At 39.1% G+C, this 13,974-nt stretch overlaps 1 protein-coding gene across 1 annotated transcript in view; it reads left to right on the top strand.

Moving 5' to 3' along the window:
* Positions 1–13,974, top strand: part of COL12A1 (collagen type XII alpha 1 chain) — a 171,265-nt gene that overhangs the window by 81,359 nt on the left and 75,932 nt on the right. The window contains exons 25-34 of the mRNA XM_018558906.1: positions 22–165; positions 2,183–2,322; positions 4,330–4,459; positions 7,364–7,509; positions 8,009–8,138; positions 10,740–10,879; positions 11,690–11,819; positions 12,689–12,831; positions 12,910–13,042; positions 13,125–13,151. Of these exons, the coding sequence (XP_018414408.1) occupies positions 22–165; positions 2,183–2,322; positions 4,330–4,459; positions 7,364–7,509; positions 8,009–8,138; positions 10,740–10,879; positions 11,690–11,819; positions 12,689–12,831; positions 12,910–13,042; positions 13,125–13,151 (1,263 nt within the window). The remainder of the gene's footprint in view (positions 1–21; positions 166–2,182; positions 2,323–4,329; positions 4,460–7,363; positions 7,510–8,008; positions 8,139–10,739; positions 10,880–11,689; positions 11,820–12,688; positions 12,832–12,909; positions 13,043–13,124; positions 13,152–13,974) is intronic.

The following is a 13,974-nucleotide window of genomic DNA, read 5'->3' as shown; positions in this document are numbered from 1 at the left end:
CTGATATTATTCTACTTTTAGGTATAAAAAATGCTGATGAAAGTGAACTGAAGGAAATTGCTACTGATCCAGATGCTATTTATGTATTCAATGTCCAAGACTTCAACCTGCTCACCAATATTGTTGATCCTCTCACAAATAATTTGTGTAACAGTGTCAAGGGTGGTGGAGGTGAGCTGTACTTTTTTTTATTATACTGTGATATTAGAGGTAGTATACTAAATGCACTGGACACTTCATTCCTTTATTTCAAATAGACTTGAAGCTGAACTCCAGGCAAATAGCTACATACGCAGCTGAAATTATTATACGGTAGCTCTTTTACCTACCAAAGGATTTGTATTTTTTTCCATCCAGTCTCCAGTGACCTAATGCAGATAAACAACACAGCTGGGTCACTTCCCCCAGCCTCTGAATGGACAAAGAGGGAGCAGCAGCAAACTGATTAGATTATCTCTCTGCTCCTATAGATTATCTCTCTGCTCCTATCAACATGTTCCTTGTCAGCACATTTGAAAGCAGTACTCTTGATTGGCTTTAAATACCGCTTTTAAATTGGCTTGATTGGCTTTAAATAACTAGAGGGAAAATGAAATCAAATTCGGGTGCAAATACTAGGTTTTTTTTTCATTGCATTTAATGGTTTACTAGTAAATACATAACTGCTTTCATTTTTATCTTTGTAACATCTGCCCACAGTTCAGCTTTAACTAGAATATGGTGCATTGTAAATACATTATCTTGTCTACATGTAATAACTGCTAGTATTGGGGGTGGGGGAATTAGTATTAGTTTCCCTGAGTGGAGATACTTTACCAATGAGTGGAAATACTTCAACATTTAGTTGCTGATCAGAGTGGGAGCCACAGTCAGTGACACATGCTGGCAAAATACAGCTATCTGTTCCCTGTTCTGACCTGTAATTACAGCATCTGGCAGAGGGAAGTCTTTCTTTATAAACTTATTTGCATCTGTAAAGGTGCCCATACACTGCACGATTCTCATACGAGAATCGCGGGAATTCACGCGATCGTATGGTCGCACGTCTTTTGTCTAAGGAGTATGCTAGAAAACCATTTTCGGCTGGTTTGAATGATGCTCGGGAGACAAATACCGAACGGGCCGGTGTGCACACTGCCCGTTCAGCATTGCGGTCATCGGAAGCCCGCCCCTCAGGGGGACGGGCTTGCGATGATCTCAAGTACGATCTGCCTGTCCAAATGGGCCGATCGTTGTTTTTTTGTATTACTTTACAACCATCACAAGACTAAGGTCTTGCGATGGTTGTAAAGTGTATGGCCACCTTAAGATGTCAGGTGTTTGAAAGCAGATAACCACAAAGGAAGCTAATGCTGGAAGATATGAAAATATGTGTCACAATAAGCCAATAAACCCACCTTTTACCATATCCACCAATCAATAAGGCACAATGCCACACTTCCTGTGGTACCCTTTATTTAGCACGTGGTTGTTTTCCCCTACCATAAAATAACTAGTTGGCTGTGTTTACCCCAAAGGCCAAAGGTTCCAAGTGCACCCCCTGTTTATCGGTGTTGCTGAAATATTATGTAGTGATCGCTGTTTGCCGAGGTTAACATTTAAAGGGTACTACTAAAATGGACACTAGGAAATATCATTAAAGGAAATTATGGGTTTCTGGGAATACTATTCTGACTGGATGATTTAAGACCATGATTTAGATCAGATCAGTGTGTGGGTGCTTGTAAATGAATAAATCAGAAGTGATCTGGCCAAATTCCAAATGTTTGTATAATAGTTTGCTTATTTTTTTAAGTATATATGGTTTGTATACCTCAAAACAACCAGACTGCTTTTCTTCTGGCATAGAGCATGTAAAATACATTTAAAGTAAGCACTCAGGAAAGATAATTGCTTTTTATCTCACACACCCAACTTTTTCCCTGCCAGAAGTAACTTTCTCCTTCATACAATTTCTCTCGCTTACTTTCATTACCTATCCTGACCCTGAGGCAGTCTGTGTTCATTGGCACTCCTTGTTCCCAGGGAATGCTCTGTGGAACAGCCTTTGCATGCCTCATGCACACTACAATCTTTCTATCATTCTATTTTCAGTAGCCTCAGAGCAGGAATAAGGTTTCTGTTTTGTTTTGATAGTATAGATAAATCTTTAGAATAATTTAACTGTTGAATGTGAACACAGGTGACCTGGAAGCCCCTTCTGACCTGAGAACATCAGAGCCCACTCACCAGTCTTTTCGAGTGTCATGGGTTCCCCCATCTCACAGTGTGGACAGATTCAGAATCGAATATTATCCAGTATCTGGAGGCATACCTCAAGAGGTGAGTTTCAAGTAAACACATTACAGGTCCTGGGGACTGTATTGCATACTTTGTTTTTGTGATGAACAAGATTTCTTTGTTGAACTCCTCATGTATGCTTCACCTGTTTATGCATTTTATCAGTTCATTGGGAAACCTTTATTTGCTTTGCTCCTGCTTGAAATTGGTGACCTGTGTGGGCATGCATTGCCTACTAACATAGCAGAAAGAGCAATGTTGTGAAGTGGCCACTGGCAACCAATTAGAAACTGGCTTTTCACCAGCTTTGATTGGGTAAACAAATCATTGCCCTGGCAGACTGCATGCAATGACTGTTTTCATCCAATAAATGATAGTTGATCTGAATTGAAGCAAATTAACGTTTTAATTCTTCTTCAAATATCCCAACAAAGTGTTAGACCTCATGCACACTAGTGATGAGCCGAACACCCCTGTGTTCAGTTCGAATTCAAACTTTCGAACATGGGAAAAGTTTGAATTCGAACTCAAACTCAATGCAAGTCTGTGGGGGTAGAACTTTGAAAATAAATTGACCCCATTTTGAAGGCCTTTATGCAAGTTAATGGCCATAAAAAGGGTATGGGGATACGGGTACTGCCCTGGGAGCATGTATCAAGGAGCAGTGATTTTAAATTCCTTAAAGTGAAACAATAAAAATTAAAAATTTCTTTAAATATCGTGCCTGGAGGGTCCCCTTAAATAAAAAAAAAGCGTGCGGTTCCCTCTCCCAAACAATACCAGACCCTTTACGTCTGGTAGGAATGTTAAGAGGGAACCCATTTAAAAAAAGAAAGAAAAAAAGGCATAGGGTTCCCCCTAAAAGGCAGACCAAACCCTTAATGTCTGGTAGGAATTTAAGGAGGGACCCCATGCGGGCAGGGGGCTTATTTAATAAAGTGGCACCCAGATGCAGCCCCCCCTGTGAATGAGTAAGGGGCACTTGTACCCCTACCCATTCACAAAAGGGTTAAATAAAAGTTTTTAAAAAGAGGCCAGACTTTTGAAAAAATCCTTTATTTGAAAAAAAGACATGTTTTTGACAAGTCTTTTATTTAAAAAACAAAACAAAACCCAAAAATGGATCCACCGACCTAATCCAGCATCAATCACGATGTCCAGTGTTGTCCATGACGACGACGACTCAACAAAATAAAAAATCTAACAATAACAAATAAAGAGAAACAATCATTTAAAAAAAACCTAGACGACTGCCGCCCTGTCCACTTGCGACGTTCACACGCCGCAGAATGGCATTTTGACAGATGTCAGCAACATGTCAATATTTGGGGCAGAGATAGCAGTGACAGCTAGCTCCACCCAACTGTTTACAGTTGTAACAGGTGAGCCATGATTTGACAAAGTCACCATGACTTTACCCAATCATGGTTCTCATAGTTCTCTGTGCCCTGCGGTCAGGTGAAAGGCTTTAGCCAATCAGGGCTTACAAGGCACAGTGTCTTGCGGGGCGCTCAGCGGACAAACAGCCCGCTGAACGCCCTGACAGTTTGTGTGTTCGCCGAACACACGAACTGCCGATATTCGAGTCGAACTCAAGTTTGGCTCCAACATCGAGCCATTCACTAATGCACATTAGCATCAAAAACAGAGCATTCAGATCCATACAGTGCACATTTTTGAATGGATCTGCATGCAAGCATTGGACCTATATGTACATTCATCCACTCGAAGTTGAGGACCATTTAAAATAGAAACATATAGATTAAACTGCAAAATCAAGAAAAATTGCATTTATGGCCCATTCAGAGTTGGTTTAAATGCAAACGCATGTAAACAAACTTATTTGATATGCATCTAAGCAGATTTTCTTTTTGGGAAAATGCACAGCCAGAAGACATGCATACAAATATGCACCATCATGATGCCAGTGAGCAAGATGCCTGGTCTTTAAGTATTTAGAATAAGAATAGCATTAGGTTATCAGAATATTTGCTTCATTTTACATTTTAGTCTTTGCCTATTTTTCTCATATTTCTTTTCTTTCAATAGGTTATTGTTAACAGAAATGACAAAACAACAGTACTGGTTGGCCTAAAGCCTGAAACTGAATATGTAGTCAAAGTGTATTCAGTGGTAGAAGGAGAGAGCAGCGAGCCATTGGTTGGCCAAGAAACAACATGTATGTTTTTTTCATGTTATAAACAAGTCTTCTCCTTCTCCTTCTCCTCCTCCTTCTCCTTCTTTTTCTCCTTCTTCTCCTCCTACTTCTCTTTCTTCTTCTCCTTCTTCTCCTTCTTCTCCTTCTTCTTCTTCTCGAAAATGTCACACACCCCTTGAAGACGTCATAGAAGGATAACATGGCACAGACTGTTCATGTTGAGAGACCTTTTTGAACCTACTCAACACAGAAATCAAAAGTAACTGTGGAAGTACCACTAAGCCGGTTATTCACAAAGACAGTGAAATGGAATATGTGCTTTGAGCTGTCTACATTTGGATTCTTCCTCTTTGTTAGTGGACAGGGGAATTATTTGATTCCTTTGATCTCTCCAATACCATAATGACCCTTGCCATGGAATCCCTTAAAGGATACCTGTCACATGAGGACATGGTTAACCCTCTTGTGTCAAAAATTTAAGTGACTGATTGGGACAACAATGAGGTGCAGTAGATGAGCAATGGCAGCATCCAATTTCTCTCATGTCACAGGTTTACTTTAGGATTATCTACAATGTTCTTTCAATAATACGTTTAAGATCATAACCCATAAAATTGTTATATAAAAAGTGATATGTAACATCTCAAATTGAATTACACTACCCATGTTTGAGATTTTATATACTAATGTTTCACATTCAAAAACTAGACTTACTCACTAAAACACCATTTTAGCAGAACTTTGCTGACTTTATAATAACATTAAAAAGTGCACTTTAAGAATAATTTGTGGTTCATGCGTTGATAAAACATCTTGTTGTTTGCTGATAGTCTCTTACAGTGCAACTAGTATGCTTTATAATGAATCACATTTACTGAACATTTCTTAAAATAGACTGCATGTGTAAATTTGACTGCAGTATAACTTACACTCGACACCACTGGTGAAATCCAGCCATCTCACTTTTAGAATTATTTTTATGACCCACATAAAAACTGTTAACTTTTCCCATTGTCATTTGCTGAATAATCTCCAAATTCAAATTATCTAAGATCACTGGCTTTATACGCATTGCCACATGTGGTATTCATTTATTCATGTTTAAAGCGAGAAAATGTATTCAACAAGAAATGGTTAAAGCATATGTTTTGTGTTAATTAATACCATATTGGATGCTTAGAAATGACCCATGTCATTGACCTGACAAAGGCAACATGCCATAATATTTAATGATGAATGTAGAGGAAAAAGAAACAGACAAATATTATGAGGTCATTGTTGCCCTTTCTATGAATCATAGCAGCACCAGCCCAATTTCTTCACTGCTTTTGAGGCATAAAAATTTAGAAAGTTTGTTTTTTTGAAACGGCAAAGAGGTATACGTGACATGGAGTTGTCTAACTTGAATTTGCAGCTTATGCAGATACGTATACAACTAAAACAAAATCTGAGATTAAAATACAATATAATGATATAGCTAGTTATCATCCAACTGCCATAGATTGAATATGATCACATGGTCATTCTGGAACAGCATATGAAAAAACCTAGATGATTTAAAAGGATGTATCCAATCCTAGACTGTCTGATTGGTGGTTCTGAAATGACTAGTGTTTTAGTAGGAACTCCAAGATTTGGTGTTCCAAAAAAAGTATCTGCTTTAGTTATTCTTTTCTTTTTTGCTTTTTTTTTAAATCAATTAACTACTTCAAAATTGCATATATATTTTTTCCAAACATATGTACTGTATATACAAAAGACTTTAAGGTGGATTATTATCTGAATTGACACTGAATGGGTTATTCACAAAAGAGTGAAGAGTTTGAAGAATGCAGGTGAAGTGAACAATTTAGGACAACATAGCTGAACTCGAAAGTGAGCTGAATTGGAATCCTGCCTTCTCTAAACTCTTCACCCTTTTGTGAACAACTCTCTTTTTTCAAAAACAATATATTATGTAAATATATAAAAACATGAATAAGAAGCAAAGACATAACTGAAACAAGTGTGGCCATTTCACTTGATTACTGCGTCCTTATGGAGCCCCTTGGACCCCATGTCCAGGCTGTACATGGAGCCTCAACTTCTACCTTAGTCAAGATTTAGCTCCTCTTTCCCCCAATACAATTTAACCCACTTCATTTAACTTTCAAATACAAGACCTAAAAGGGCAGTTTAGGCTCTTGCATTTAGGAGTTGAAAGACAGAATGACATGCTTAGCTCCTGGAGGGGACGTGGCCTAATTTTGACTTGGAGAAAAGCTTCATCCCACTGCACTTACTAAGCTAAGGTCAAGGTAGAAAAAATGGTACATGCATGAATCTATAACCAGCCTTTATAGGAGGGCGCACATTGGGAAGGCTTACAACAATACAAAACACAAAAATTCCCCAGCCTCAACCTGCCAGCCAGCCTGCAACCAAACAAGTAGCCCTGTCAACAGTATGCGTTAAAATCAGAGGTTTTAGTTGCACAAACTTTTGGCCAAAAATATGTAGAAGCCACACTGCTGCGCCAAGGCACCTCTGCAAAGTGTGGTCCTAACTCTATGTATCCGAGTCTCCAAGTGTGAGCATGTTAATGAAGTTGATAAATTACATGCAGGTGTACCTGAAGCCAGCCAACTCCTCCTAATAAGGTGCAGGGTCGCACTGGAGGCCCAGCAACCAAAAATGCACGCTGGGACTCCAGTGCGTCCCCCAAACCAAAAATAGTCAAACTAGAAAAAATGGTACATGCATGAATCTATAACCAGCCTAGCAGGGCGCACACGGTGCTCTACAGGGATAGATCTGAAGACTTACACAAGTACTTACATTCATAACAAGATTCAATAATTTTTAGGTTTTAATCGGCTTTACTTTAAATAAAGGCATCCACAAGCAGATTACATATATATAACAAAAATCTCCTTACGTCAACAGTGCCCATACCTTCTGTTAGAAACCTTAACATTTATGACATTGGAACTACAATAATGAGAGCAAGATGGGAAGCTGCCAGTGGAGCTACTGGATACCGTTTAACATATGAGCCTGTCAATGCAACTGTTCCTTCTGAAGAGAAAGAGGTGAGGAATGCTGGTCTGCCAGCCAAGCTAAATAAAATATCAGAAATCAGGGCATCTGATAATATGATTAAGATAATCTTCTTCCTTGAATTGTTTTCATATGAGCCATTCTCTTCTGCCAGTGGTGAAATGTAAATCCAGAGAAATAAATCACTGACTAGCGGAATGTACTGAAAGAAACTAGATGTCAGTGTCCTGTTCTGTTCTAATACATTTGTATGATCATGTTTACAGCCCTTTTATCATCTACCAAGACTTAGATTTCCATATGTGAATGATGATAAGCGTAAATAATTTTATAATCAAAAGCCTGCATGCTATGGAAAAGGCTAAGTACATGTGTAGGCCAAGTTACAAACACTTCCAATTTATAGCTTGTGCTTTTTTTGTCACTGTTCATTGGTTTTTGTCTACGTTCTAACACTGTAGGCATTTGGCAAGGTTTTTATGTACGTGTTTGTAAAGCATATTCTAAACAAATTTCTTTTGCCATTTGCAGAAAGTTGTTGGCCCATCTGTTACTGACGTGCGGCTAGAGGAGTTATTCCCAAATACAGAATATACATTGACGGTTTATGCACTTTTTAATGAACTTTCTAGTGACCCACTCACAGCTCAGGAAGTCACACGTAAGAATTGAACTATAAAGGAAAAGATACTATTGCAGAGGGACTTTAAATAATATTTTTGTTAAACTAAAATTGCTTTATGGTTGATCCTGAGTCTCAGCTTTCTAGTGTGAGCTGTGCACTGAACTTTTGAATGCATAGCTATAACAATACAATTATATACATAGTGTCTTTCATTAAATTGTAGCTATGCTGCTGGCTTATCTCTGCAGTCATAATGCCTAACAATCATAAACTGTACACAAGTGCAGGGGCGGACCTACTGCCGGTGCGGCTGCCCCAGGGGCCTGAGCCTAAATGGGGGCCCAGTATCCAATGTAACACAGCCCCGGAGCAGAGATGGGTGTCCGGGCGCTGGATAGCATCGGATTGGTATCCGGCGGGCCCCCCCAGCACTATGCCGGGAGTGTCCGATGATCACATTGGTATCCGGCAGCTGGCGGGCCCCCTCATCTGTGCGCCGGGAGTGTCGGATGATCCGACACTCCCAGGGCAGAGATGGGGGGGCCGCCGGATACTGAGGAGGGAGCCGAGAATAAAAAGGCCGGCAGGCACTTCAGGGGGCAGACCCGGGCCTCGGCCGTGAGGACCCAGCAAGCAGCCGTCTGAGTACACGGGCCAGAAGAAGTGAAGGTAAGTTATTAAATAAAATAATTATTTTTTGTAGCCCAAATGATGGATATGCTGTATGACACCCTCTATAGAGGACTACAAATCTCAGAAGTACTTGATACAGCAATCCTATTTTTCCAACTTTTTTTGTGGTTGCTACAGGGGATGTGGGTTGGGGGGTTTGTGTTTTTTTTGGTGGGGAAGGGGGGCCCCGAAAAAAATTATTGCACCAGGGCACTTTGTTCCCTAGGTCAGCCACTGCACAAGTGTAAAACTTGGCCAGTCCATTGTTACATTATCTTGATGTTTTAGGGTTGCACAATACAGTTCACACTTCTTTATATGTTGTTTAGATTTTAAACACATGTATTGAGTAAGCCAAAATATTAAATTGGGAAAATACCACTTCAGGATATAACATGTTCACAAATAATGTAGACTATTTACTAGGAATGCACCAAAATGCAAATTCTAAACCGAAACTACAAAAATTTGTCAGGCCAAAGCCGAAACCGAAAATGACTTATTTTTTCCCCACATATTTTATTATTAAAAATAATTGTATGTATTATATTAGACATTTCACTTCACTTCATTGATTTAAAATAACCAGAATTGAAAATCTCCAAGTCAATATAATAGAATACCCAAACTTTTATTTAAAATAACACCCAAAAATGGACAAAAAATACATATAATAATATATAAATCTTATTATTGCAAAACAGTAACAACAAATCCAGTAATAAACTCAAACAGCAGCTCTAAGCTTAAATTTGTTTCAGTGTAAAAGGGCAAAATTTTACACTTTAAAGGGACATGTATCCCTTCAAAACACCAGTGGAAACAATTGTCTCATTTATTAGTTTGATAACTGAATGAGACAGCTGTCTCATTTTTAAAACAAAAATAAATTCTTTTTATTTTTTAGCTTATACTTACCAGCCACTGGGTCCACCCTCATCATGGTCACATTTCAAGGAAATTGGAATCCCAATGCAGACTGCAAATCTGATGTCTTTTTCAGAAATTGTGAAATATTTCCACACCACTGACATGATCGACCTTTCCTGGGTAGTGCAATGATAACAGCAAGACAGAGTTAAATCTGGAAAAAAAATGTAAAGCATCAACTGTAGAAAGTTTACTCAACAGAGGAGTAAACCTGAAAAAAAATCACACTGCTATCATGCCCAGGTTACATGCTGGAATCTGGACATGCCTGAGCATGAAGGACATGCAGTCAAGGTAGGCAGCTGAGGCACATTATGGAAGAAAAAGCTGTCAGCTTCAAGTTCTGAAGCTGACAGCTTTTTTTTCCAATAATCAGAACTTCCTTGTTGACCTCGGGCCCCCTCTGCTGGCAGTTGAATGGGACAGGGAAGGGGGTAGCGGGCAAGTTGCCAACTGCAGGTCTGAAAAAAAGGAGATTGAGCTGCAATCAATAAGACCATGCTGTCTAATGTTGATAATTCTGACTTAACACGCCACAGCTATGTGTCCATGTGCTCCCGGGTCTACATGCAAAACTCTGCTGTCTAATCTTGCCAAGTCTGAGCCCCCTCCACTGCTGTGTGTTCATGTCCCCCCCATCTTCAATGTGGCCATCCTGGGCATTTATATTGATTTGCTCCCACATAAGAGTCACGTTAGTTGGGGTGGGGTCTGAGCAGAGTCACAGCAGGTGGCTTCACATTGGTGGGCAGTTTTTAAAGCTTGTACTGTGTGGGGGGTAGGGCAATTGGCTCATTATTGCCACATTTTTTGTTGTTTCTGCATTTTCCCAAAAGTGCTATTTTCGGTCAATATGTTTAGGTTGCCGATATATCGGTGCATACCTAATTTTTATCATTGCAGTTTCCTAGCTACCTGTAAGCCATGAATCTCACATCTAAGGAAATACACTGAATTTACTCATGGGCATGTCACTAAACTACATCAGTATAACCAGCCTTTTATTTTTAACTCTACATTCCATTTGTTTTTCAGTGCCTGTTCAAGGAGTAGGAAATATAAGACTCAGAGATATTACACACAGTTCTATGAATGTATTTTGGGATCCTGCTCCTGGAAATGTCCTAAAATACATAGTGAGATACAAAACAGGGGATGAGGAAGAATACAAAGAGGTGAGAATGAACTATGTGAGCAGGATAGGCACTGTCTGTCATATATCGATCATGGTTTAAGCTAATCATTCTAAGTAATTTGCTTTTAAATATTGCTCTCTTGAGCATGAACTAGTTGGGAACTTTATAGCATTTACAGATCAAACTCTCTGTACACTATACTGTTTATATCCTTTACACTAGTTAAAGCGGACCTTTATCCATATCTTTAAAATAACAACAAACACACCTTTAGAAGTGTTTAGTAATGACAATCTACAAACACAAACGTCTAGATCAGTGGTTCTCAACTCGTGGGTCGCGACCCAAAAGTGTGTCGCGACACCCTCTGCAGTGGGTCGCGGCGTCATGTCTGACCTGAGACGGCGGCGGCCTGAGACTGAATAGAGAGGGGGAATTATATATATATATATATATATATATATATACGTATATATATATGTATATGTTTTTTGAATGAAGCCTGCAAAGCATTGCAACTGTGATCAGTAGACTACAAGTGCAATGCTCTGCGATCAGTAGACTGCAGACGCTTCCTCCTGTCCATGTCTGTACCTTGGTACGGGCATTCATAAACATGGATGGGAGGAAGGAAGAATGAATGAACTACAAGTGCAGTGGTATCACCTTTAAACACATCAAAGCCTGTTTGAGTGCTTGACAGTAAGGGGGATCATGCTATTAAGTATGAAAGGGCAATGTGATTTTTTTTATCCTCTCATGTAGAAAGATCATGTGATATGCTAAATGCATATATTGCGCCATTATTTGTTGCTATCCTATATTTCCTTATGCATTTCATGTTTTTAGATTGAAGTGGAAGGCAGAAGGACAACGACACCTTTAACTGATCTTTTTTCGAAAACTCTGTATGATGTCAGTGTCACTGCAGTGTTGGATGTGGGACAATCCCAGCCACGACGTACACAAGGCACTACAGGTGGGTTCCAATACTTTGTACTTCCAAAAACCACTTCAGTTTTTCCTCAATAAATATGACCTTTTGATTAATGTATTTGTATGAAGTTCTTACTATGGCAAGTATTGCCTGTTTGAAGTCTAATAGTGAGGCCATTTGTATAGAGGTCTAATATCTGAAATTTGAATCACCTAATTATTTATCTTTTGGAACAATACTTTTAGGCTTCTTTAATTAGGCAAAATGCAAAGTGAAGTAACCCATGCTCACCAATCAGAATTCATCTTTCAATCACTTGGCTTGAACAATCCTACATTTTATTGGTTGTTGTACATTACTGCAATTTCCTTTTTAAACTTTGGACTGTTTTAATTGAATAAGTCTGAAAATGCTTATGTCAGGACCCCATATACCTAATCAAATAAATATAAAAAAGATATACTGAAATAGACAATACTAAAAATAAGAAGTAGTAAAGGAGGGCTATTCTTTAATAAATATCAAATACATATTAATCATAATAGCATGGACCATACACTACCATGTGGTAATGGAGATATGTTTTATATTATGTGTTAGAAAGATGCTAAAATCACACAGGTATGAACAGATACATACAAACAAAAAATACAATCAACAACAATGGGGGTTATTACTAGTATATATCTTCTATAGATGCTTTTTTTGCGCTTTTCATTGCATACCTTGAACTACTTTGTAAAATCACCATGATTGATGACATATATATTCTTATTTAAGCATGTTGCTGTATGTTTTTTGTGTCTTTTTTTGCTTAATATATGTACAAATTCCTATATTTTGAAGGGAATAATTTGCATTCTATTCTGATATATATATCTGCTTATTATTCCTTCTTTTAATGGGAATAGCTCCTGTGCCAGCACCGACCAACCTCCAATTCTCTGAGATAACAAGACAAAGCTTCCGTGGAACTTGGGACCATGGAGGACCTGATGTAGCTATGTACAAGATAACTTGGGCACCTGTTGGAAGACCAGGACAAAAGAAAGATGTAAACATTTGGTTTTAATTAAGAACTAAATTGAGGCAATACATGATATCAGTCTTAATACATATTTAAATGTTGCAGACCATTGTGGAAGGAGATAGCAATACTTTGGAATTCGTGAACCTGGACGCTGACACTCCATATGATGTTTCAATTACTGCTGTCTACCCTGATGAATCTGAGAGCGAGGAACTGTTGGGCACCGAACGAACATGTAAAGATAGCCTTTTCGTTTTAATATGTTATATTCACATTTTTTTTTTTGATTACACTAATTAATTTACTTTTGTTTCTAGTACCCAAAATACCTGTTACAACTCCAAGTAAGTGATTTTTCTTTCTGATCTAATTCTCATTCATTACATTTAAAGCATTTACCTTCAAATGTAAATATTAGATAAGCTTCTACATTTCTTAAATAAATAACACTTACTTAATTGTGAATTATGATTCAGGATATGGCTAAAAGCAAAGATAATACCAATGTTCATTTATTTTAGTATCTTTGTGCGACCATGCTGAAATGGCGGTGCTGAGTGAGCTTTGCTGTATGTTTGGTCAGATATCAGTGCACCAAGCTATGTATGTAGCAAAGGTGAAAAATAGAAAGGAGAAAAGTAGAGTATAGGGATGCACTGATACCATTTTTCTGGTATCGAGTACGAGTACCGATATTTTTTTTCCCGATACTCACTGATACCAAAGACCGATACCGTTAGTCCAATTAAGGAAGCCGGGTGGCGCGATTTTGACCGATTAGCTGGGAAGCTGTCTCCATGCTTTCTCGTCACCAGGTAATGAGGAAGCATGGAGCTGGCTTTCTGGCCAATCAGGGAGCCCGAGGGTGGGTAATGACTCGCCCCCCGGCTTCCTGGTTGGCCAGCTTCATGACCAATCAGGAAGCCGGGCGGCAAGTCATTACCCGCTGCCCAGCTTCCTGATTGACCAGAAAGCAGGCTCCATGCAGCCTCATCACAGGTGATGAAGAAGCATGGAGCTGGCTTCCCGGCCAATCAGGAAGCCGGGTGGGCGAGTCATTACTCGCCCCTGGCTTCCTGATTGGCCGGGAAGCCAGCTCCATGCTTCCTGGTGACGAGGCAGCATGGAGCCAACTTCCCCGCCAATCAGGAAGCCGTGCAGCGGCCT

Source organism: Nanorana parkeri, unplaced genomic scaffold (genome assembly GCF_000935625.1).
Source record: "Nanorana parkeri isolate BGI_ZX_2015 unplaced genomic scaffold, ASM93562v1 scaffold368, whole genome shotgun sequence".
Classification (NCBI taxonomy): Eukaryota; Metazoa; Chordata; class Amphibia; order Anura; family Dicroglossidae; genus Nanorana; species Nanorana parkeri.
The sequence above is the reverse complement of the archived record's forward strand: the minus strand, read 5'-3'. Positions and strand labels throughout refer to the sequence as shown.